At 38.4% G+C, this 27,211-nt stretch overlaps 1 protein-coding gene across 3 annotated transcripts in view; it reads right to left on the reverse strand.

The window, feature by feature from the left end:
• Positions 1 to 27,211, reverse strand: part of SBF2 (SET binding factor 2) — a 558,284-nt gene that overhangs the window by 21,057 nt on the left and 510,016 nt on the right. For all 3 annotated transcript variants that reach the window (XM_057507357.1, XM_057507356.1, XM_057507359.1), the window contains 4 exons: positions 25,237 to 25,421; positions 21,320 to 21,496; positions 19,125 to 19,226; positions 18,219 to 18,404 (listed from right to left, as the gene is read on the reverse strand). In XM_057507357.1, the coding sequence (XP_057363340.1) occupies positions 18,219 to 18,404; positions 19,125 to 19,226; positions 21,320 to 21,496; positions 25,237 to 25,421 (650 nt within the window). The remainder of the gene's footprint in view (positions 1 to 18,218; positions 18,405 to 19,124; positions 19,227 to 21,319; positions 21,497 to 25,236; positions 25,422 to 27,211) is intronic.

A 27,211-nucleotide genomic window follows, 5' to 3' on the forward strand; every position in this document is an offset into this window, starting at 1 on the left:
TAATATTGTTGGGCCTGGCTCTGTTTTGTGTCCCTGAGAGACTGAGGACAGCACTAATTCAAATTGTCTGGCAAGAGCCACAGTCATGTAGAGGACTAGTGCTCACTTGAAAGGTATTCAAAGAAGGCATTTTAAAATGCCTAAATCCAGTATGTAGGAGATGATGAAATACTACCTTATAATTAAGTCAGCAAGAGTCAAAAGCACTATTTGTTAACTATAGTCTTCTACAATCTTCTGTTGTTGAATGAATAAACAATCCCTTTGCAGCACAAAATAATTTGCTTCACCAAAGCTGATACCTATCATAGCCAAGCACCCTGTAAATACTGCGATTAAGATCATATGCTTGCTTTGCTTTGCCATGACTTGTCTGCACTCAAGGTATTAAGTGTGAGGGTACTAAGTCAAAAGAGAGTTCAGGCAAATTTAAAAATTTATGTTTTAATAAAATATTTTTTAACATGGAACACCAGATTTGAAATCATACTAAATGGATTTTTAGAGCCTGAACAGTATGATTTTCTGCAGTTTGTAAAGCATTCACCTACAAATAATTGAGCTTTCATTAGAAGTCAACTTCTGTTTTTCAATTTCAGAACTGGTTTATAAGGAACATTTGTATTTTAACTCATTTGAGATAAAAAGTTACAAGAAATTAAATATATACCCCAAGTTGCTTTACTTAACACCATTACATAGTTTTATCATCTATTGTAATGTATTGCAAAGATAACAAGAATATAATCTATAGTTTAGTTTTTTTAGTTTATGTCAAATTGCTTCGTTTACACACTCACAGAATACAGGTAACTTTCCAACATTCTTGACTGCTCCCACTCCCAATCACCTTTCCCCACCCCCGATAATAAAATATAAGCATTACATTCCAAGTAATAACTATTATATACTTGGGAAACAATGATGTTCCCATCTGTGAGGACAGTATGTCTATATGAGAACCTCCCATCTCTTACTGATTGTGAGTGGATTCTTTTGCTGACTCTAATGTTTGGGTGTGCAGAATTCTGCAAGTTGAATGTGGATATTTAATACATTTAATAGTGCATTCACCTTAATCCAAATTCAGCTACAGAAACTCAGCCCCCCTGCAACTCTCCCTCAGTTAAAGGAAAGGAATTTTGAAAAGGTTACACCCAAAAGGAGTTGGGAAGAATGGGAGCAGGCCAAGAATATTAAGGAAATTTTTGTAAGATGGAAAATGGAAGGAAGAATAGCAGTAAATGACTGAAGATGAGAAGCTACACTGGGGTGCCTACAGGATGAAAATGATTTGAGAAGGTAACAGTTTGCCTTGTAAACCCAGGAAGGCTTTGTACTCAGAGGCTCAGTGCTCAGTAACAACCACTGAAGGGAAATGGGGGCTAAAAATGAGGACTAGTTGTAAGTCTATAGAGGCTGTGGTGACCCCCTGGGTCCTGTCCTACACCATGCAGTCATGTGATTACTTCCTTGTAAACAAGAAATTAGAGGTTTGTTCTCTGGAAAAACCAAACTTGATAAGCTCTGAACTTGGGAACACTAGGCACAAGTGGGTCAGTGATGAGGTTTGAGGTTGAAAACAGCACTGAAAAGGTAAAAATCCGGGAACTTAACTGGACCTATCTCCTGCCCTACTTCCAGAAAGCAGGCAGCCAGGCTTATGTATAGTCTCTGCGCACAAGTCTGACAAATTTTTCTCTGGAGAAACTAGATAACTGCTGTTTTCTTTTTCTGGAATTTCAGTTTGCTGAGATGATGGGCTGACTAATTAAAACTTTTTTTCAGATTCATTGAAATATAATTTCCCTATTTTAAACAAGTAATAAAATGTCCTTATTTTAAACATACAGGCTGATTAGTTTGGGTCATTGTATGTTTTGTATGACCACCACCACAATCAGCATACAGAATAGTTCCTTCATTCCCAAAATGACTAAAAATTGCTCATGCCCCTTCCGAGTCCATCCTCTCCCTGACCACTGGTCCCAGGCAACCACTGATTTGTTTTCTATCACTATGGTTTTGCTTTTTGTAGAATTTCCTGTAAATGAAATTGGATCATAAGTAGTTTTTTTTAACCCAGCTTATTTTTCCAGTTTTACTGAGAAATAACTGACATACAACACTGTATAAATTTAAGGTGTACAGCATGATGGTTTGATATACAAATTATTTTGTGAAATGATTGCCAAAGTAGGTTTATCTTTGAAAGAAAAAAATAATTTCTCCTTGTGATGAGATTTACCTGGCTTTTTTCACAGATCATACTGACTTCAAGATTCATCCATATTGTGTATATTAACATTTCATTCCTTTTGTTTCGAGTGGTATACTATTGTACGGATATAGCAGAATTTGTTTATCTGTTGAACACCAGTTTGTTCACTAGCTGATGGACATTTAGTTTGTTTTTCATGCTACCTCTTTGTAGTCACACCCAATCCCTTACCCCGACTATCTCTAACCCCTGGCAACCAATAATTTTTTCTCTATTTCCGTAGCCTCATCACTTTGAGAATATTATATAGATAGAATCAGACAGTATATGACTATATGAGATTGTTGTTTTCCCCATTCAACATAATTCTCTTGAGACCCATTTAAATTATATGTATCAACAGTTCGTTCCTTTTTATTGTTGAGTAGTATTCCATGGTATATTTGTACCACAGTTTGTTTAGCCATTCACATATTGTAGGACATTTTGTTCCCTCCCTGCCTCCAGTTTTTGGCTATTATAAATAAAACTTCTATAAACAATACTTTTAAATCTGAAATGAGTTTCTTATAAACAGCATATAATTAGGTCATGGTATTTAGACAATTTCCATTTAATTTAATTATTGTTATGTTAGGGCTTAAAATTGTCATTTTATTTTTTGTCTTCAGTTTGTTCTATTTTTTTCTTTTTCCTGCCTTCTATGGATTACATGAATGTTTTTATAATTCTGTTTTGATTTATTTATAGTGTTTTTGAGTATATCTCTTTATACAGCTTTCCAGTTATTGTTCTAGGCATTACATTATATGTCTCATTACAGTCTACTGGTACTGACATTATATCAGTCGCAGAGAAGTATAGAAACCTTACTTCCCTTTATGTCCCTTTGTGCTCCTCTATTTACAGCATTATTATCTTAACTATTTCCTCTACATATATTGAGAATGACATCAGGGTTATAAATTTTGCTTCAACCATCAAACATAATCTACAAAACTCAAGAGGAGAAGTAAAGTTTACTGTATTTACACATATTTTACTTTCTGTTGTTTGTTCTTCCTTCCTGATATCCCAGTATTCCTTTTTATTTTATTTTATTATTTTATTTTAGTATCATTAATCTACAATTACATGAGGAACATTATGTTTACTAGGCTCCCCCCTTCACCAAGTCCCCCCCACAAACCCCATTACAGTCACTGTCCATCAGCGTGGTAAGATGCTGTAGAGTCACTACTTGTCTTCTCTGTGTTGCACAGCCCTCCCCATACCCCCCCACATTATACATGCTAATCATAATATCCCCTTTCTTCTACACCCCCCTTATCCCTCCCTTCCCACCCATCCTCCCCAGTCCCTTTCCCTTTGGTAACTGTTAGTCCATTCTTGGGTTCTGTGATTCTGCTGCTGTTTTGTTCCTTCAGTTTTTCCTTTGTTCTTATACTGCACAGATGAGTGAAATCATTTGGTACTTGTCTTTCTCTGCCTGCTTATTTCACTGAGCATAATACCCTCTAGCTCCATCCATGTTGTTGCAAATGGTAGGATTTGTTTTCTTCTTATGGCTGAATAATATTCCATTGTGTATATGTACCACATCTTCTTTAGCCATTCATCTACTGATGGACACTTAGGTTGCTTCCACTTCTTGGCTATTGTAAACAGTGCTGTGATTAACATAGGGGTGCATCTGTCTTTTTCAAACTGGACTGCTGCATTCTTAGGGTAAATTCCTAGAAGTGGAATTCCTGGGTCATATGGTATTTCTATTTTGAGCATTCTGAGGAACCTCCATACTGCTTTCCACAATGGTTGAACTAATTTACATTCCCACCAGCAGTGCAGGAGGGTTCCCCTTTCTCCACAACCTTGCCAACATTTGTTGTGGTTTGTCTTTTGGATGGTAGCCATCCTTACTGGTGTGAGGTGATATCTCATTGTGGTTTTAATTTGCATTTCTCTTATGACTAGCGATGTGGAGCATCTTTTCATGTGTCTGTTGGCCATCTGAATTTCTTCTTTGGAGAACTGTTCAGATCCTCTACCCATTTTTTAATTGGATTATTTGCTTTTTGTTTGTTGAGGTGAGTGAGCTCTTTATGTATTTTGGATGTCAACCCTTTATCAGATCTGTCATTTATGAATATATTCTCCCATAATGTAAGACACGTTTTTGTTCTATTGATGGTGTCCTTTGCTGTACAGAAGCTTTTCAGCTTGATATAGTCAACTTCTTCATTTTTGCTTTTGTTTCCCTTGCCCGGGGAGATAAGTTCATGAAGAATTCGCTCATGTTTATGTCCAAGAGATTTTTGCCTTTGTTTTTTTCTAAGAGTTTTATGGTTTCATGACTTACATTCAGGTCTTTGATCCATTTTGAATTTACTTTTGTGTATGGGGTTAGACAATGATCCAGTTTCATTCTCTTACATGTAGCTGTCCAGTTTTGTCAACACCAACTGTTGAAGAGGCTGTAATTTCCCCATTGTATGTCCATGGCTCCTTTATCGTATATTAATTGATCATATATGTTTGGGTTAATGTCTAGAGTCTCTATTGTGTTCCATTGGTCTGTGGCTCTGTTCTTGTGCCAGTACCAAATTGTCTTGATTACTGTGGCTTTGTAGTAGAGCTTGAAGTTGGGGAGCGAGATCCCTCCCACTTTATTCTTCCTTCTCAGGATTACTTTGGGTATTTGGAGTCTTTGGTGGTTCCATATGAATTTTTGAACTATTTGTTTCAGTTCGTTGAAGAATGCTGTTGGTATTTTGATAGGGATCGCACTGAATCTGTAGACTGCTTTAGGCAGGATGGCCATTTTGACAATATTAATTCTTCCTAGCCAAGAGCATGGATGAGTTTCCATTTGTTAGTGTCCTCTTTAATTTATCTTAAGAGTGTCTTACAGTTTTCAGGGTATAGGTCTTTCACTTCCTTGGTTAGGTTGATTCCTACATATTTTATTCTTTTTGATGCCATTGTGAATGGGAATTGTTTTCCTGATTTCTCTTTCTGTTAATTCATCGTTAGTGTATAGGAAAGCAACAGACTTCTGTGTATTAATTTTGTATCCTGCAACTTTTCTGAATTCAGATATTAGTTCTAGTAGTTTTGGAATGGAGTCTTTAGGGTTTTTTATGTACAATATCATGTCATCTGCAAATAGTGACAGTTTGACTTCTTCTTTACCAATCTGGATTCCTTGTATTTCTTTGTTCTGTCTAATTGCCATGACTAGGACCTCCAGTACTATGTTGAATAACAGTGGGGAGAGTGGGCATCCCTGTCTTGTTCCTGATCTTAGAGGAAAAGCTTTCAGCTTCTCGCTGGTCAGCATGATGTAGGCTGTGGGTTTATCATATATGGCCTTTATTATGTTGAGGTACTTGCCCTATATACCCATTTTGTTGAGAGTTTTTATCATGAATGGGTGTTGAATTTTGTTGAATGCTTTCTCAGCATCTATGGAGATGATCATGTGGTTTTTGTCCTCCTTTCTGTTGATGTGGAGGATGTTGATGGATTTTCGAATGTTGTACCATCCTTGCATCCCTGACATGAATCCCACTTAGTCATGGTGTATGACCCCCTTGATGTATTTTTGAATTTGGTTTGTTAATACTTTGTTGAGTATTTTTGCATCTATGTTCATCAGGGATATTGGTCTGTAATTTCCTTTTTTTGGTGGGGTCTTTGCATGGTTTTGGTATTAGAGTGATGCTGGCTTCATAGAATGAGTGGAAGTATTCCCTCCTCTTCTATTTTTTGGAAAACTTTAAGGAGAATGGGTATTGTCTTCTCTTATGTCTGATAAAATTCTGTGGTAAATCCATCTGGCCCATGGGTTTTGTTCTTGGGTAATGTTTTGATTACCACTTCAATTTCGTTGCTGGTAATTGGTCTGTTTAGATTTTCTGTTTCTTCCTTGGTCAGTCTTGGAAGGTTGTATTTTTCTAGGAAGTTGTCCATTTCTTCTAGGTTTTCCACCTTGTTAGCATATAGATTCTCATAGTATTCTCTAATAATTCTTTGTATTTCTGTGGGGTCCATCGTGATTTTTCCTTCTTGTTTCTGATTCTGTTGATGTGTGTAGGTTCTCTTTTTCTCTTGATAAGTCTGGCTAGGGGTTTATCTATTTTGTTTATTTTCTCAAAAAAATCAGCTCTTGGTTTCACTGATTTTTTCTATAGTGTTATTCTTCTCAATTTTATTTATTTCTTCTCTGATCTTTTTTATGTTCCTCCTTCTGCTGACTTTGGGCCTCATTTGTTCTTCTTTTTCCAGTTTCAACAGTTGTGACTTTAAACTATTCATTTGGGATTGTTCTTCCTTCTTTAAATATGCCTGGATTGCGATATACTTTCCTCTTAAGACTGCTTTTGCTGCGTCCCACAGAAGTTGGTGCTTTGTACTGTTGTTGTCATTTGTCTCCATATATTGCTTGATGTCTATTTTCATTTGGTCATTGACCCATTGATTATTTAGGAGCATGTTGTTAAGCCTCCATGTGTTTGTGAGCCTTTTTGCTTTCTTTATACAATTTATTTCTATTTTTATACCTTTGTGGTCTAAGAAGTTGATTGGTAGAATTTCAATGTTTTTGAATTTACTGAGGCTCTTTTTGTGGTCTATTCTGGGAAATGTTCCATGTGCACTTGAGAAGAATGTGTATCCTGCTGCTTTTGGGTGTAGAGTTCTGCAGATGTCTATTAGGTCCATCTGTTCTAGTATGTTGTTCAGTGCCTCTGTTTCCTTACTTATTTTCTGTTTGGTGGATCTGTCCTTTGGAGTGAGTGGTCTGTTGAAGTCCCCTAAAATGAATGCATTGCATTCTATTTCCTCCTTTAATTCGGTTAGTATTTATTTCACATATGTAGGTGCTTCTGTGTTGGGAGCATAGATATTTATAATGGTTATATCTTCGTGTTGGATTGACCCCTTTATCATTATGTAATGTCCTTCTTTATCTCTTGTTGCTTTCTTTGTTTTGAAGTCTATTTTGTCTGATACTAGTAATGCAACACCTGCTTTTTTCTCCCTGTTGTTTGCCTGAAATATGTTTTTCCATCCCTTGACTTTTAGTCTGTGCATGTCTTTGGGTTTGAGGTGAGTCTCTTGTAAGCAGCATACAGATGGGTCTTGTTTTTTTATCCATTCTATTACTCTGTGTCTTTTGATTGGTGCATTCGGTCCATTTACATTTAGGGTGATTATTGAAAGATATGTACTTATTGCCATTGCAGGCTTTAGATGTGTGGTTACCAAAGGTTCCAGTGTAGCTTCTTTACTATCTAACCGTCTAACTTAACTTGCTTATTAAGCTATTATAAACACAGTCTGATGATTCTTTATTTCTCTCCCTTCTTATTCTTCCTCCTCCATTCTTTATATGTCAGGTGTTTTATTCTGTACTCTTTTGTGTTACCTTCAACTGCTTTTCTGAGTAGTTGATTTTACTTTTTGCCTTTAGTTAATATTTGGTCTGCTTTCTTTGCTGTGATTTTATTTTCTCTGGTGACATCTATTTTGCCTTAGGAGTGCTCCCATCTACAGCAGTCCCTTTAAAATATAGGTGGTTTGTGGGAGGCAAATTCCCTCAACTTTTGCTTGTCTGGGAATTGTTTAATCCCTCCTTCATATTTAAATGATAATCGTGCTGGATACAATATTCTTGGTTCAAGGCCTTTCTGTTTCATTGCATTAAATATATCATGCCATTCTCTTCTGGCCTGTAAGGTTTCTGTTGAGAAGTCTGATGATAGCCTGATGGGTTTTCCTTTGTAGGTGACCTTTTTTCTCTCTCTGGCTGCCTTTAATACTCTGTTCTTGCCCTTGATCTTTGCCATTTTAATTATTATGTGTCTTGGTGTTGTCCTCCTTGCATCTCTTGTGTTGGGAGTTCTGTGGGCTTCCATTGTCTGAGAGACTATTTCCTCCCCCAGTTTGGGGAAGTTGTCAGCAATTATTTCTTCAAAAACATTTTCTATCTCCTTTTCTCTCTCTTCTTCTTCTGGTACCCCTACAGTGCATATATTATTCTATTTGGATTGGTCACACAGTTCTCTTATTATTCTTTAATTCCTGGAGATCCTTTTATCTCTCTCTGCCTCAGCTTCTCTGTGTTCCTGTTCTCCAATTTCTATTCCATTAATGGCCTCTTGCACCTCATCCTGTCTGCTCTTCTGTCCTTTCAGAGACTGTTTTATTTCTGTATTCTCCCTCCTAACTTGATCCTTTAGCTCTTGCATATTTCTCTGCAGGTCCATCAACATGGTTATGACCTTTATTTTGAATTCTTTTTCAGGAAGATTGGTTAAATATATCTCCCCAGGCTCCCTCTCAGGGGTTGTCTGTGTTATTCTGGACTGGATCAGATTTTTCTGCCTTTCATGGTGATAGAGGTAGTTCTGGGCAGTTGGCATGTGTGTCAGCTGGGAGAACAAAGTCCCTTCCTGCTTGCTGGTCACCTTCCAAGTCCTCAGAGCAGCTTCCAGTTTTATTTCCTGAGCCGCCGTGGGCGGGCAGCCGTTGGGGCATCCCAGAGCCCTGCAGGGAGAGGCAGGCACGCTGGGTGTGCTCTCCTGAGAGAACAGCGACCCTTGGAGCCCTGTCCTGGCTTCCTCTGTCTGTGTGTGCCGGTGGGGCCTCTGAGTCTGGCCCGGGTGGCTGCGGAGGAGGCTCTGGGCCGTTGTTGTGGGTGTGGCCACTCTCAGGCTGCTCCCCTGCTATGGTGGGGTCGTGACAGAGGGGGAATGGATGGGAGGCTGTTTATCGCCATGAGGGGCTTCAGAGCTGTGCTGACTCCCAGGGGGCTGGAGCACCTGAATTTCCCCAGGATTCCCAGCTGCTGGGCTTAGTGTGCCGGGACCCTTCCATCCATCTGTAAGGCCCCTGTCCCTTTAAGACTTTCAAAAATCACTCGCTTTTCTTTTGTCCCGGGAGCACTGGCTGCGGGGCCCTGCTCGCAGGTTTTACTGTTCTGTTTCCCTAATATCCAGCACACCATGCACTGTGTGTCTGCGCTCCTGGTGTGGATGACTAGGGCTGGGTATTTAGTAGTCCTGGGCTTCCACTTGTTCCCTGCTCCGACTCCTCTCCTCCCACCGGGAACTGGGGTGGGGGTGGGGGCGCTCGGGTCCCACTGGGCCGTGGCTCGTATCTTACCCCCTTAGTGAGGCGCTGAGTTCTCGCAGATGTAGATGTAGCCTGGTGATGTACTGTATCTTCTGGTCTTTTAGGAATAGTTGCATTTTTGTATTTTCAAAAATATATGGTTTTGGGAGATTTCCACTGCCCTACTCATGCCACCATCTTGGCTCCTCCCCCCTTTATCATTTATTATCTGTTTAAAGAATTTCCTTTAGCCATTAGGTCTGTGATCCATTTCAAATAAATTTTTATGAATGATGTAAGAGTCAAGGTTCATATTTTTTCCATACAGATACCCAATTATTCTAATACCATTTTTGAAAAGTATCTTTTTGCCATGTCTAGGTTTTATAATTGTTTTCTGTGGGGGAAACTGTCTTTAGAATCTTAATCCCTCACTTGTGGAAGCAGCAAACTTATACACTTAAATTGTTTTACCTTGTTAAATCTGAGGATGTTACCTCAATACAATATGTAAGAACTAGGAACTTTTCTTCAGCAGAAATTTAAAAAGTATTAATTTAATTTTAGGATAAAAATATGTGAAACTGAGAATGTGGACATTTTCTGTATGCCTATGGAAGCTATCTTAAGAGGCTCAGTAAAGAATTTTGATGTTACACAAAAGTCTATTTTAAAGAAAAGCTGAAATGGGTGATTCTACCTGCCATTCCTCTCACTGAATTTATGCCTCAGAGTCAGATTTGGTGGGAGATGGAACTCTACTGTTCCTTCATTTGGTCTCTGACATATGTTCCTTAATTGTGAACACCACATCATAAAGATTGTGATTTAACATTTAAAGATATGTATTTTTGTACAACACAGTCTCTAAGAGAAAGTCAACTGCTTCATCTAGTGTTCAACTGAATAAACAGTGATATTATTTCAATGCAGGGGTAAAAACTGATTGAGTGTACTTATTGAGACAGAACATAGGCCTCTGTGAAGAGCCTTAAGAACCTTTCCAAGGAAAATCTGACATTATTATATTCAAATTGGATATGAGGACGATTCGTTCTTTAAGAAATGTGGAGCCACTGAAAATTTCTGTTTGCGCTAAAGATTTTTATGAAAGAGAACAGTAGCATCATACTTGAACTCTAAGAAGACTATGTTAGCAATTCTACTTAGGATATTCCAGATGGTCTCAATGAAGGGTAGGGAGAGCCTGAGCAAAGCTGAATAAAGTGGGCATGCAAACCACATTTACTCATCATCATACATATTTACTGAGTGCCTACTACATTCCAGAGATTGAAATTACAATGTATTACACATAGGGATATGAAGACTAATATGACATAGTCCCTGTTTCTAAGAAGTCTCAGTCCAAGCAGAAGGCAGTAGACATACACAAATAAATATATTCTAGTGTTACAAATGTTACCAAATAAGTCTGTACATGGTTCATTAGAAATACAAATGAAGGGATACCGAAAAGGTTCAAAGGTTCCTTAGAAGGAATCATGAAATAAAATATAGTGGTCAAAATAGTGCCTGGGACATAGTTGGCAGTCAGTTAATATTAGTAATGATTGTTAGTAGTAGTGGTTTACAGGCATGGAGGCAGGAAATAGCCTAGGGCTTTTGGTAAGCCTTAATAATAAGACAGGAAGCAAGATAATAAGAAGTGATTTCATGTAGAGCTCATATGTGTTGTTCACCTATCTAGAAGTGAGAAAGGATGCTTGCTCCTCTCTGTTTATCTCAGTTAAGCTTTCTATTTGAGACAATGAGCTTCAAATTTCTCCCTCATCTATTTGCCAAAAGGAGTATGCATAAAAAGGCTAATATTCAAACAGGAAAAAAGATGCCATTTGCTGCAAAGAGTTTAAAAGCATAAGCTCGACTTTGGAAACAGCTTCTCCAGATGCTGTTCAGATAAAATCAGTTGAAATTATTCAGTTAAAGGTCTTTTCTCTAAGAAGCTGATTGGAGCAATCAAAAATATTACCCACCAGGAGAGAAAAGATGGCGGCATGAGTAGTGTGGCGGAAATCTCCTCCCAAAGCCACATATATTTTGAAAATACAGCAAATATAACTATTCCTAAAAGAGTGACCAGAAGTAACAGTACACCAGCAAGTCTACAGCTGGGAGAAGTCAACATTTCACAGAAAAGGGTACGGTAAAAAGCCGTGACCCAGCGGTACCCAAGCCCTCCCCCAAACCAGCTCACAGGTGGGAGGAAAGGAATCAGAGCAGGGTCGGAGTAGAAGCACAGGACTGCTAAATACTCAGCCCTAGAAATTACCCTGGGAGACCCACATTGCATGGTGCACTGGAGATTAGAGGGGCTGAAAAGTGAAGTCTGAGACTAAGACTGAGAACAGGATCCCACAACGCGCTGCCCTGGGACAAAAGAAAAGCAGGCGCTTTAAGGGACCTCTCAATAGTCAGAGGGCTGCTAAAGGGGCAAGGGTTTAGGAGAAGGAACAGGTGGACAAAATCATCCTGGCACATTCAGGCCAGCAGTCTGGTAACTTTCAGGAGCTTCAGGCGCCCTATCCCCCTAGTTGGCATTGCAGCCCTGAGGCCCCTGACCGTGATAAGCAGCCTGCCCTGCTCCTTCGCCCCTGCTGGCACCTATGTACAAACCGGTTGTCCCCACCATTGCTGGAGACCAGCCGTAGGGCAGCCTTGCCTATAGCAACTATACAGCTTAATGCAGAGGCTTCTCCCTGAGCACAGCTAATTGGCCCTGACCCAGAGGCTGCTCCCTGAGCGCGGTTGACCGGCACAGACAGCGGAGATGGGTACTGAGACCAAGAGCCATTAAGGGACTTTGTTATTGCAGTGGAACTCGCGCCACTTGCCTGCAACCTCCGCCATTGCCCTAGGCCATCCTGAGGGCCAGCCTGACCACTGCAATTTAGGGGATTAACCAAGAAGCTGCTCCCTTCATGCGGTTAAATGGCACAGACAGCGAAGACAGGCATGGTGACCAGCAAGCAGGAAGAGACTGTCCTCCCAGCTGATACCCACACCACTCGCCTGTGATCACTTCCATTGCTCCAGGACTATGCAAAGGCAGAAGAAACTTGTTCAATCCAAAATCCCTTAAACACCAGAAAGAGGGCTCTGTGAGACTCTGAAACCACCAATTTTGAAAAAGAATTAAAAATAAAATTCGTAAGCATATAATACAGCTACAGAAAAATATTCAAGAGCTAAGGGATGAATTCAGGAGGGAGATAACTGAAATGAAGCAAACAACGGAGGGATTTTAAAGCAGATTAGGTGAGGTATAGGAGACGTGAACAGAATAGAAATCAGAGAACAGTAATACAGAGAAGCCGAGGCAGAGAGAAAAAAGGATCTCTGGGAATGAAAGAATATTAAGAGATCTGTGTGACCAATCCAAATGGAACAATATTCACATTGTAGGGGTACCAGAAGAAAAAGAAGAGAGACAAAGGGATAGAAAGTGTCTTTCAGGAAATAACTGCTGAAAACTTCCCCAGTCCGGGGAAGGAAATAGTCTCTCAGGTCATGGAAGTACACAGATCTTCCAACACAAGGGACCCAAGGAGGACAACACTAAGACATATAATAATTAAATGGCAAAGCTCAAGGACAAGGACAGACTATTAAAAGCAGCCGAGAGAAAAAAGATTATTTACAAAAGAAAACCCATCAGGCTATCAGACTTCTCAGCAGAAACCTTACAGGCCAGAAGGGAGTGGCATGATACATTCAATGCAATGAAACAGAGGGGTCTTGAACCAAGAATACTCTATACAACAAGATTATCTTTTAAATTTGAAGAAGGGATTAAACACTTCCCAGATAAGCAAAAGTTGAGGGAATTTACCTCCCACAAACCATCAATACAGTGTATTTTAAAGGGACTACTCTAGATGGAAGTATGCCTAAGACTAAATAGCTGTCACCAGAGAAAATAAAACCACAGCAAAGGAAGTAGACCAACTAAATACTAACAAATGAAAAATTAAATCAGCTACCCACAAAGTCAGTCAAGGGATACACAAAGAGTACAGAATATGACACCTAACATATAAAGAGTGGAGGAGGAAGAAAAAGAAGGGAGAGAAAAAAGAATCATCAGACTGTGTTTACCATAGCATAATAAGTGAGCTAAAGTAGACTGCAGGATAGTAAAGAAGCTGCCTTTGAACTCTTGGTAACCACGAATCCAACACCTGCAATGGCAATAAGTACATATTAATATTGATAACCTATCAATAATCACCCTAAATGTAAATGGACTGAGTGCACCAATCAAAAGACATAGTTACAGAATGGATAAAAAGTAAGACCCATCTATATGCTGCTTACAAGAGACTCACCTCAAACCCAAAGACATGCGCAGACTAAAAGTCAAGGGATGGAAAAATATATTTCATGCAAACAAAGGAGAAAAAAGCAGGTGTTGCAGTACTAGTATCAGACAAAATAGACTTCAAAACAAAGAATGTAACAAGAGATAAAGAAGGACATTACATAATGATAAATGGCTCAGTCCAATAGGAGGATATAACCATTATAAATATATATGCACCCAACACAGGAGCACCAGCATATGTGAAACAAATACTAACAGAACTAAAGGAGGAAATAGAATGCAATGCATTCATTTTAGGAGACTTCAACACACCACTCATTCCAAAGGACAGATCCACCAGACAGAAAAAAGTAAGGACACAGAGGCACTGAACAACACACTAGAACAGATGGACCTAATAGACATCTATAGAACTCTATAGCCAAAAGCAACAGGAAACACATTCTTCTCAAGTGCACATGGAACATTTTCCAGAATAGACCACATACTAGGCCACAAAAAGAGCCTCAGTAAATTCAAAAAAATTGAAATCCTACCAACCAACTTTTAAGACCACAAAGGTATAAAACTAGCAATAAATTGTACAAAGAAAATAATAAAAGAACTACCCAAGAATAAAATACCCATACCAGATGGCTTCACTGCTGAATTTTATCAGACTTTTAGAGAAGACCTAATATCCATTCTCTTTAAAGTTTTCCAAAAAATAGAAGAGGAGGACATACTTCTAAACTCATTCTATGAAGCTAGCACCACTCTAATACCAAAACCAGGCAAAGACACCACAAAAAAAGAAAACTACACACCAATATCCCTGATGAACATAGATGCAAAAATACACAACAAAATATTAGCAAACAGAATTCAAAAATACATGAAGAGGATCATACATATGATTAAATGGGATTCATCCCAGGGATGCAAGGGTGGTACATTTGAAAATTCTCCAACATCATCCACTATATCAATAAAAAGAAGGACAAAACCACATGATCATCTCCATAGATGCCAAAAAAGCATTTGACAAAACTCAACACCCATTCATGATAAAAACTCTCAACAAAATGGGTGTAGAGGGCAAGTACCTCAACATAATAAAGCCCATATATAACAAACCCACAGCCAACATCATACTTAACAGAGAGAAGCTGAAAGTTTTTTCTTTAAGATTGGGAACAAGACAAGGATGCCCACTCTCTTCACTTTTATTCAACATAGTTCTGGAGGTCTTAGCTACAGCATTCAGACAATACAAAGAAATAAAAGGCATCCAAATTGGTAGGGAAGAAGTTAAACTGTCCCTGTTTGCAGATGACATGATATTGTACATAAAAAACCCTAAAGAATCCACTCCAAAACTACTAGATCTAATTCTGAATTCAGCAAAATTGCAGGATGCAAAATTAATACACAGAAATCTGTGGCATTCCTATACACTAACGATGACCTAGCAGAAAGAGAAATCAGGAAAACAATTCCATTCGCAATTGCATCAAAAAATATAAAATACCTAGGCATAAACCTAACCAAGGATGTGAAAGGCCTATACCCTGAAACCTATAAGACACTCTTGAGATAAATTAAGGAGGATACTAATAAATGGATATTCATCCTTTGTTCTTGGGTAGGAAGAATTAATATTGTCAAAATGGCCATCCTGACTAAAGCAATATACAGATTCAATGTGATCCCTGTCAAAATACCGACAGAATTCTTCAATGAACTGGAACAAATAGTTTTAAAATTCATATGGAGCCACAAAAGAACCCGAATAACCAAAGCAATCCTGAGAAGGAGGAATAAAGCACAGGGAATTACACTCCCCAACTTCAAGCTCTACTACAAAGCCACAGTAATCAAGACAATTTGGTACTGGCACAATAACAGACCCTTAGATCAATGGAACAGACTAGAGAGTCCAGATATTAACCCAAGCATATGCGGTCAATTAATACACAATAAAGGAGACTGTTTATGTGTGTAGGTTCTCTTTCCTCATACAATGGGGATATGACAGCCTTATCAACAACTGGTGTTGGCAAAACTGGACAGCTACATGTAAGAGAATGAAACTGGATTACTGTTTAACTCCATACACAAAAGTAAACTCGAAATGGATCAAATACCTGAATATACATCATGAATCCATAAAACTCTTAGAAGAAAACATAGGAAAAAATATCCTGAATATAAACATAAGCAACTTCTTCCTGAACACATCTCCTCAAGCAAGGGAAACGAAAGCAAAAATGAACAAGTGGGACTATATCAAACTAAAAAGCTTCTGTACAGCAAAGGACACCAGCAGCAGAACAAAAAGGCATCCTACAGTATGGGAAATTATATTCACACATGACATATCCGTTAAGGGGTTGACATCCAAAATATATAAAGAGCTCATATGCCTCAACAACCAAAAGGCAAATAAGCTGATTAAAAAATGGGCACAGGATCTGAACAGACACTTCTCCAAAGAAGAAATTCAGATGGCCAACAGGCACATGAAAAGATGCTCCACATTGTTAATCGTCAGAGAAATGCAAATTAAGACCAGTGAGATATCACCTTACACCAGTTAGGATGGCCACCATCCAAAAGACAAACAACAACAAATGTTGGTGAGGATGTGGAGAAAGGGGAACCCTCCTACACTGCTGGTGGGAATGTAAATTAGTTCAACCACTGTGGAAAGCAGTATGGAGGTTCCTCAGAATGCTCAAAATAGAAATATCATTTGACCCAGGAATTCCACCTCTAGGAATTTACCCTAAGAATGCAGCACTCCAGTTTGAAAAAGACAGATGCACCCCTATGTTTATCGCTGCACTGTTTACAATAGCCAAGATATGGAAGCAACCTAAATGCCCATCAGTAGATGAATGGCTAAAGAAGATGTGGTACATATACACAATGGAATATTATTCAGCCATAAGAAGAAAACAAATCCTACCATTTGCAACAACATGGGTGGAGCTAGAGGGTATTAATGCTCAGTGAAATAAGCCAGGTGGAGAAAGACAAATGCCAAATGATTTCACTCATCTGTGGAGTGTAAGAACAAAGAATAAACTGAAGGAACAAAACAGCAGCAGAATCACAGAACCCAGGAATGGACTAACAGTTACCAAAGGGAGAGGGACTGGGGAGGATGGGTGGGAATGGGGGGAAAAAGAGGCATTACGATTAGCACAAATAATGGGGGGGCACGAGGAAGGCAGTACAACACAGAGACGACTAGTATTGATTCTATAGCATCTTACTACGCTGATGGACAGTGGCTGTAATGGGGTATGTGGTGGGGACTTGATAATGGGGGGAATCTAGTAACCACAGTGTTGCTCATGTGATTGCATATCAATGATACCTTAAGAAATAAAATTCGACCCACTGGTGTGTGTGTTTGTGGTAGATGGGGGGTGGGATGGAAAGTCACTGCTAATGGATATGGAGTTTCTTTTTGGGGTGTAAGGTGTTCTAAAATTGACTAGGGTAACTGCACAACTCTGTTAATATATTCAAAATGATTATATGCTTTAAATAAATTTTATATATTATATAGTCAATTAATAAAGCTGATCAAATGATTAACAGAATTAGAAATAAAACAAAACTATTTACGTGCTTGGTGTTTTCAGAAGACTTAGTTCCATTTCTGGTTCCTGAAAACATTTCCACTTCTCCTTCTAATAGACACTTAAGGCCAATGTACTTCAAAGAGGCTCACTGTTCTGACAAGTATGTTTGACATGCCAGAACCTATTCATTGTCATGGTGCAGATGAAACAAAGCTGGAAATGTGAATCCTGCTTTTCCTAGGCCACTTTGGCCACTGGTGTCAATGCCTTTGACCTGCAAACCCGGTACCATCCAATTCTCAAGCTCAGTGCTGCCCAGGGCCCCATTAGGAAGTTTATATCTGAAGTGTCTTAGAGGAAGGTAGCAGGGAGCCTGGAGCACTCACATCTCCCTCATCCCTGCTCTCACTGGGTTTGACTGGATCATATACCTGGGCTTCTGTCTGGGGTCTTGATTAGCCCTGGTCAGGTCACCCAGACCTGAGCCAGTGTTCTCAGCCTCACAGGCTTGTCTGGTTGGACTCTGATTCTTTTTATGGGGTTAGGCTCTCCCTCATATGGTTCCAGGCACAAACTAGGGTCCTCCCAAACTAGGATTACCATGTGCTGGATTTCAGGCTCTGCCATCACCCAGTGATTTCTGCTATTCCACCCTAAGTCAAACCTTTTGGAGAACAAGGCCAAGTTGTTCCTCTTCTTGGGAGGTAGTAATTTATAATGCTAGTTATTTCACTTGAGTGCCAGTCCAACAGCCAGATCAGCTGTCCCAGTTTCAGATGTTAATTAACTAGTTCTTTTTCTTCTCCATTCCCAGAAATCCACTGCTAAGATTTCAGCAAGTCTGTGGGTGAGTCCATTAGAGTTTTGACATGAAGTTACCTGGTACAGCACTGCAGTGCTCAGTAAATGCTAGTTCTTTTCTTTCCTTCATATCAAGTCAATTTAAGTTTTTTCTACTTACCTGGTGTACACAGTCTAAGAACTGTAGGAAGACTGGAGCAAAACCACTACCCTGACAGTTGAGGGTCAAGCTGCTCCGCTGACTGAATTTGTGACCAAAAGAGAGCCACTCTTTTTCGACCAACATCCGGAAGCCTTCAAGTGTCCTATAAAAGGGATCACCAAGTACCTGAGCCAGGGATGTCACCTAGGGCACAAGCAGGATGGATACTTCATTATTTTTAGTCTTGAAAGAATCCTGTTGCTAAGAAAAAGAACTTCCTTTTGATACCTAATTTACAAGCGAAGTTACCTGGGCAGCAAATCTGTTCATTAACTGCAACAGGATAGCCAATCCAATTAATTCTGAAAACTTTCCAGAAAAACAGAAAATTCAAATTCATATGCTGTTTTCTTTTAGCGAATTAAGATTTTAATCCTTACTTAGCCAGTTTGCCAATTGTGGCCTCTGAAATTAATTAATGAGGTCAGAGGATCAGTTCAAACCTGTATCTGTGTTTTGGTAGGCAAATATTAATGTCTTACTGTAGTTTATACTCATACTTTCCCTTTTCATTCTGGAGTGAATAAAGGAGGGGCTTATAGAGAACCTGGAAAGGACTACTAAAACCCAGGGAGGATGGATCCTCTTCTACACTGCAGGTCAAGGGCTCCATCTGTACACTTGCATGGTTTGCGTCTGTGCTATGGGAACCTGATGCCCTGAGTCAGAGTTCCAGGCTATGCAGAGCCCGGAAGCTCATGGCACAGAGCTTTCTAATGGATACCAGGTGGTGTTTAACACAGGACTTTCTTTGTTCATAAACATATTGTCAGTATAAAAAGACTCATCTGCAGAATTTAAAAACAACTGAATTGAAATAGAAATATAAAACTAAGCATCTGAAAATATGTTTTAATAGTTTACTTGTGCAGTGATGTCCCAGCCTTCCTCCAAGCAGATCAGAACTGAGGAACCGTTCTCAAGGACTTCTGAAACAACCACAGCCAGCTGCATTACCCTGTGAAGCTAAGAGATAGGAAGGGAGGCATAATTAGACCAAGTGCTTTCTGAGCACCAAGAACAGACAGACTTGCTATCAACCTTAGATAATAAAACAAGATAGGGAAAAAGTATTTGGACAAAAGAATTACATAAATTTTAAACACTTAAAGTTCTTTGTCAAAATCAAGATTAAACAATGAATTAAAAAGTAGGCATGTTTTAAAACAATGTGTGCAAGTGATACATAATGAAATAAGCTGACCTTACATGATTCTCCAAAGCAGCAGAGCTATAATTCCACAGAATGGAAGAGACAGAGATTTTAAGTGGCCTTCCCAACATAGACTTAAATGTTGCTTTTATACGATGTAGTAAGTTCTATTACATATACTCTCAATTCTTACGGAATTAGATAGTGAGGATGGCTACACAACTTCATGAATATACTAAAAAGCACTGAATCATACACTTTAAAAGGCTGAGTTTTATGGTAAATGAGTTCTATTTTTAAAAGACACTCTTATTTGTACCGTCTATTAAATGGGAAGAAAACTTGTATCTCTGCTCAGCTTTTTAAGCCACACCCATTGACTCAAAGTCCCTAATGAAGAATTGGGGTGTGAGCAAAGCATACAGATTTCAAAACCAAATGTGTAACATTCTAGTTTAAAAGAAATATTTTAAGCATCATTTGACCATTTGACATAACTTGTAGAATGAATCCAACTCTGAACTAAAACCAAACCAAACCAATACTCCTATGACCTATATTTTAAACAGTGTAAGGCTATTTTAAACACAGGAATAAGGCACGTGCCCCCTCAGCAATGGGAAGTTCCTCACTTGCTGCTCCTCTAACACAGCTTTCACTAGGCCTGAATTCTCTTGGGCTTAGCATTTGCTCTGGGTTAACTTTTAAAATGCCAATATCCCAACTGTGGCAATGTTTTCCACTGTTTTTAGTCACTAACTTCTGACATGGATCTACTTTGGAGTAAGGAGAACACAGAATCTACCAGAAACACAGACAGGTTGGGTGGTGGGAACAGTTTGAGGCTGGGGCTCACAGCTTTGGAACAGAAGGGGATACTAATCAGCTCCTTCTATAGGTACTCAAAGTATCCCGAATTGCCTTAATAGTAATTAACATACCGATTAGATTTATAGCTAATTATATATGTGGCTATTTTTCTATAGTTTAAGTACCTTGAGAACAGTCAACTACCCTGAGTATACTTACATCATTTCGTGTTTTTTTTTGCCTTTTAGCCCAATGTACAGTGGGAAACAACCCTTTTTCCTCCTCAAGAGAGGCAGGAGGCTTGGAGGAGGATGGGGGCGGGGGAGTGAGGGGCTGGGAACTTCTGCAGGGGGAGAAGGAATAATGGACATAGCTTCAGGGGCCTCACAGCAAGGCTGTATTGCAGAGATGCTCTTGGCCAAGTGTCTATGTCAGTGTTTAAAACATGCATGTCATAAATACCTTTCTTTCTGTGGTTTGGAAGAACTGTGTGTTATGTGTGCTGGCATATCTATTTCTCTTTAATTTCTCAATATGAGTCAATTAAAAACATCCCAAGCTTGACTTAGCTGAAGGATGGATGTGTGGTTTTCCTAAACTTAGGTAGGGTGCAGGGCATCCAGTGTGCCTTGAGTAGCTGATTTGGGGGTGTCTCTAAAATTTAGAGACATGGAACAGGCAGAGACTAATGGAAGGTAAGAAAGAAAGAGGGAAAGGTTCTTGGAGTCATCTAGGAGTCACACTCTATCCTGGATCCTCATTGTTTTGACAACAGAGCAGGAACCCCATAAATATATGTTGATTAAATATATTGTATGTCGAAAAGTTTCCATCTCAAAATAATTATCTCCTTAGCATCTGATGGAGACCAAATTTTCAATTACAGAGAGAGAAAAACCCAGGGCTGAAGAATTCTCTTCACTCATCTCCTCTATCACATGGCTTCCAGGAACTGGAAGGCCTTCATCGAGGGCACAGAACAAAGGGGAGAATGTCAGGTAGTGGGGGAACAGAGTATTTTTTTCTCAAACATCAATTTTTGCATATCCAGTGGGTCTCTTCCCTTGAGTTATAAAACAAGCCGCTCCAACCTTACCTGTGGGAACCATTCAGAGTCCCCCAGGGCTTTCAGGAAGGTGGCTTCGGAGTCAGCAGGAATGGTGCTTGGGACACAAGCCCTCATCAGTTTTTTAAAACTGGCTTTTACTTGTCGGATGTCATGAAATTCAACAGGAACAAACTCACAATTTAAAGCAAATTCTAATTTGAAGTTCTGTGGATAAAGATGCAGAGAATTAGGCAGATGAAATGCTGAGTTGAAGAGCAGTGTTTACAACTGGGCAATGCTTAATGATACACAGTTAGTTGAGGCCAAGTAGGTGCAGGGCTGCAATGGGTCAAGAAAGTCCATTTTGTGTGACTAATGTGTCCGTATTGCCAGAAAGAGCCATTCAGTAAGGTCTAGAGGCTTGACTTGGCTTGCTGTCATTATGATAACTTGAAGAGACTACTGGTAGGCTGGAATCTGATGGAACTTATAACACCAAATATAAGCCAATTATAAGGCCATGAACCTGGAAGTCTAAAGAGGAGACAATGACACATGGTCAGCATGATTAATCCAAAACTGTAAGTTAAGTCTCCCCAAGATGCACATTATAATTAAAAGGTAATACACTGTTGAGGTTCCAGAACTATACAAATTAAAGTTGTAGACATACACATATTTGTTTCCTATTATACAAGTAAAAAACAGTCATTGTAAAAATGGAAAAAAAAGTAGAGTTAAACATTGAGAAGGAAATAAAAATCACTATCTCATGGCCCTAAGACTATTGATATTGTAGTCACTCTTTTAAATAATAAAAAATTATATACAGTAAAACATGAAAGGCTTTGTTGATTTCTAGCTTTGGGACACAATTTTTTCATTCCAATATATATTTATTTGAGAACTTTTATCATTCATCTTTAACCCCTATGGAATTAGAATCTATGTGAGGTTGCATTTGTAATGGAAGTACGATAAACTGATGGGCCATTGGTATATTTTATTTTGGTAATCTAGTTGCCTAGTTCTGAAGAAGATTTAAAAGCTCTCTAATTCCTCATGCCAAAGAATGCACTAACCTCATTATTTCCACTTTCTTCACATTCTACTCAAATTACTCTATTGTATCATCTGCTTTTCTAAGGGTAAAACTGCTTTCTGGAGATTGATCATAGGACAGCATGAATGTAAGTAACACTGCTGAACTGCATGTTAGGATGGTGAATTTTATGTTATTTGTACAGTACTACAATTGAAAAAAACCTGCTGCCAAGGACTTACACATAGGGTCTGTTTAGTGTTTTATATTGGTTATTTCAGAATATTTTTTAAAAGGTCTATTAAAATTTTTAAATAAGCAAAAACTCCCAAATTAAAAAAAGTGTCTCCAGGATGTATCAAGAAAAAACTTTGTTTTTTCTTGATATAAAGTTTCACTAACTAGTCTTAGTAATTCCATATTTAGGGAGCTAACCTAAAGAAAGGAAGCTACCCTAAATCTAAAATGTAGGAAAAAAACTCTAATGAATTCCACTGCAATAAAAAAATGATAAAAGAACTGTATGTTTGAAAATCTGACTGTGATTTTACATAGAGAAGATAAAGGATTACTGAAATGTCCAACAATATGGAATGCTATGCAGTGAAGACTATTATACAACATGAAAACATGTTAAGGCTTGAGAAAAAGAGCTTAGCAGTTTACATGAGTTCTTCTTAATTAATTTTTCCTTAAAATGTATAATAGATAGAAGATAGTTTTCTTTTCATGAAAACTAGGTTCCTTTACATTTCCTAACTGTGTATGATCTAGGTATGCTTATCTTACAAACCAAGACTTTAAACTATAGAGTTAAGACACACTGTTAGGTCATAAGGAAATTGGTACTAAGTATATGGTATTAAAGTATGTGAATTAAGAAATATTCTTAATTCAATATTATTTAGAATACATTAATCTCACTTACTTGCTTTCCTGTGTTTCCTTTATTAGGAGAAAGAGGCATGGAGCTGCAACTAGACAGCACTGTGCTGACTAGAATGTGGTATAGACCAGACAGACAGATCCACACTCTACAGACACAACTGAAGTCGTAAGAAGCAACACTTGAATGGAACATATAAAAATCCTAATAATTACTATGTCATGGTGGTGGACTTACATTTTTTTTTTGACTTATGTTTTTTAAATATAATACTTTATTAATAAAAGAAAGGAAGGAAGGATGGGAGGGAGGGAAGGAGGAAGAAAGAGAAAGAGAAAGAGAGAAAGAAAGAAAGAAAAATGAAGGAAGGAAAGAAGGAAGGGAAATAGAAAAAAGGAAGAGAGGGAGAGAGGAAGGGAGGGAGGGAAGAAAGGAGAAAGGGCTAGTCTTCCCACTCATACATGCATGGTCACCCAGCTGATCTGAGGACTGAGGTGCAAAAGGGAATGGCAGAGGTGAGCATTCAGGAGACAAACGCTGGGGAGTGTTTCAGATCATGAATAAGTGGTGTGCTTTCACGTGGGAAGTCTGTGGTCTGGGAAAGACACTGGTGCCAAGGAGTTTGTGCAGGCAACCCTGGATTGCTGTTGAAAAGTGTTCCAACTAGTTTCTAGATATAAAATTATCTGCTGTTTCAGAAGACACGTGTGCATATTTTAAAAATTGAGCATTCACCAGCAGTTTCATGCCCTCTACCCTAAAGGTTGGTGACTAAATGATTGCAGCAGTCCAGGCAGTGGGAGAAGAGCTAGCAAAGCCAGCTTGATACAGAAGGGATGACTCAGTCATTGGCATCCTGAGGACCAAACATGTGGGAGCTTGCTCACAGCCTCTGCTCCACAGTTCAACTGAAGGTCTGTCTAGATTGTCCAGCATTGACTGGGGCACTGGACAGAACTTTGAGGGGATTTCTGAATTAACAAATACTTCTATTTCCCACAAACCTGTCAGTAGTAATGACATGTATTTTGTAATGTGTGAATTGCAAAAACATTAAACCCAAAGAATTACTGTAGCTTTTGGATGTAGAGATTTTCTTTACAATTTATGGGACCTGAGCATACTGAAGCTCTTCAGCAGATTCATTTAAAAGTCAGAACAATGTTGATTAGCATCTAATATTTTAAGTTTCCTGACATGTTTTAGGACATGTGTCCCTGTATATACAGTCTTGTGAAGTTTTGAAAAATGTAACTTAGAAAACATAGCCTTGGTCTTCCCTTGCCTCCATATGCAGAGCCACAGTCTTCTTTCTATTCTTCTTTCTTCCTTTATCAGTATGTTCACAACAAAACCGTTTGTTTTGCCATGGACACAAATTCCTATGAGACTTGAACTAAGTAGGAAAACACAATCTGAATATAAGAGTTATTTCTTTTTGTATGTATATTTCCTAATATTCTTGATGTTTATGCTGATTTTTTTTATGGTTATGAATAAGTACAGCTGACCCTTGAATGACTCAGGGGTGCTGACCTCCTGCACAATTGAAAACCTGAATATTAACTTTTGACTCCCCAAAAACTCAACTACTTATAGCTTACTGTTGACTGGAGGCCTTACTGATAACATATGGAATATGTATTCTTAAAATAATGTAAGCTAATGAAAAGAAAATGTTTTTCAAATTGTCACAAATCTCCCCAAATTTCCAATATATTAAAAAAAAATCCATGTATAAGTAGATCCATGCAGTTCAAGCCCATGTTGTTCAAGAGTCAACTGTACTTATTTTCATGGCTAATAAATATGCATATATGCATATATATCTACAACATAAATTTTTTACATAGACAAACATATATACATATATATGACTTAAGCATTTTTTTGAGATTGATTATTAACTTCAAGCTAAGAATCTATGCTGCAAAAAAAAAAAGAAAACAAAATTCTAGGAAAGTTGGTTTATGAGGTAAGTATTATAAACTGCTTTGTGTATCCATAAAGTTTCTAAGTGAGAAAAAAAAATCTTACCCTTAGCTGTGACTTTTCACCAAATATATAAAGGGCTGCTTGGCGTTTCAAGAGCTGGTTTTGCAGGTAGGTACTGTTACTAAAGGAGGATGAGTGATCCTTGCCTGCCAGTCGGGCGCCAACATCAACGAAGGATGTTGGAGAGCTGATCAGGCGAGTGCTAGAGCGAAGACTTGCCCATACACCTTCACAAAAGCCAAAAAAACTGGGTGAGATAATCGGATTGTAGGAATGCCATTAAACAGGGAAAAAGACGCATGCTCTGTAGGTACAATTTTAGAGGTTATACCAAGTTAATTAATCTAAGTAACATGGATCATATGGGTCACTTGTCGTTTATTTTGCAACATATAAGCATTGTTCAATATAGGATTTCAAAACCACACCATCTAAGCCTCAGGGGAACAAAAATGCCACTCAAGTCAATCCTATTTTGTATTTGATGTAAAGTCAGTATTTACAAGTAAATGCTGAGATAATAAATAGAAAGAGGGCACTGACACTAGGGAACAAAGAATGAGGGCAGGAGGCAATATGAAGCCTAGGGAGGAGAACATGGACTAACTCAATTTGCAGGGATTCATGAAAGAAGTAAGGAATATTCTTCTGTTTTAATCAGTCAGTTCAATAAGAAATCCAGATTAAGAAATGAATTAGAGCTTTACTAAATCTACTAAAATGGAGGCTGGATTTAGAATTACTATTTGTGTGTCATGCCAAAATGAGTAATTTTAAGCTAGTAAAGATTACATTACAGTCTTTTTTCCTTACTTTACATGAAAAATAGTGAGAAGTTATAAATTTAATAATGTGCATTTCGCTGAACCTTAGGAGGCTTTATTTAAAATTTATAGTCAGAAGCAGATGTCCTTTAAGGGAAAGGTCAAGCTAAGCTGCTAGAAGAATCTCATGTTATAATTTGACCTTAATTATATTGTTAGACAAATCAAGGACTTCCATGTGCAAGTGAGACTATTAGATATTAAATATACAAACATGGCATATCTTAAGTCTCAAATTTGACTAGCACCATAGCACCTTCAAAATGACAGAGCCCCTTATAAATGCCTGTAGACCGTGGTGTTTGCTCTGGTGATGGATGGGTCACAGGATACAGGACACTGTCACTCCTTCCCCAAAGTGGGTTTGGAAAGGCTCTTTGAGAAGCTTTGATCTTTGCCAAATGTTAAATCAAGCCAGGTTTTAGGTAAAAGTCAACCATGATCATGTCGCATCTGCTTCTCTCTTCATAAGCATTTGTAGAGTTAGAAGACCAGTTCCCAAGAGGAGGTTTTGTAGGTGATTTCTTCTTAACATAGATGAATCTTTCTATATAACCTAGGAGTCTGTCTTAGATATTATGGCAAGTTTTTATAAATGGAATCACAGAAGAAATTCAGAATGTAGATGAGAATAAAGGATATTACTTAACAAACAAATGTTGAAAAAAGTCACTTGTAACACATGTCTTCATATGAAGATGGTTAAAAAGAGTGACACATCAGGACAGGTAATACAGTACCTTGACTATGGACTCTTCCCTTAGTTGAAGACTGGGGATTTGACTGAGTAAAACATTTAGCTCTGCACCCATGAACTGGTAGGTAAGATTAAAGACAGGAGGATGAAATGCACACAGCAGCAGACAACAGAGCAAATTGAGTGAGAGAAGAGCAGGTTAATTTTTTCAATTAAGTTGACATAGGGGAAAAATATAAATATAATAATAGTAGATTTGATTAACAAATAAAAAGCTGCACAGTCACACAGAAAAGATGAACTGATCACCTATTAAGTGAAACTTCAGCACCTGTTTATAAATATTATAAGCACCACGAAATGAAGAGCATAGCAGAGAGCGCCACTAAAAATTATACCAAATGGAATGAGCTTTTGAAGATTGTTATTCTGTGATGAACAGATCTTTATAATAAAACCAAGGAATTTGGAGGGGGGGTAACTGTTAGGAACACAT

Source organism: Manis pentadactyla, chromosome 9, assembly GCF_030020395.1.
Source record: "Manis pentadactyla isolate mManPen7 chromosome 9, mManPen7.hap1, whole genome shotgun sequence".
NCBI classification, from domain to species: Eukaryota; Metazoa; Chordata; class Mammalia; order Pholidota; family Manidae; genus Manis; species Manis pentadactyla.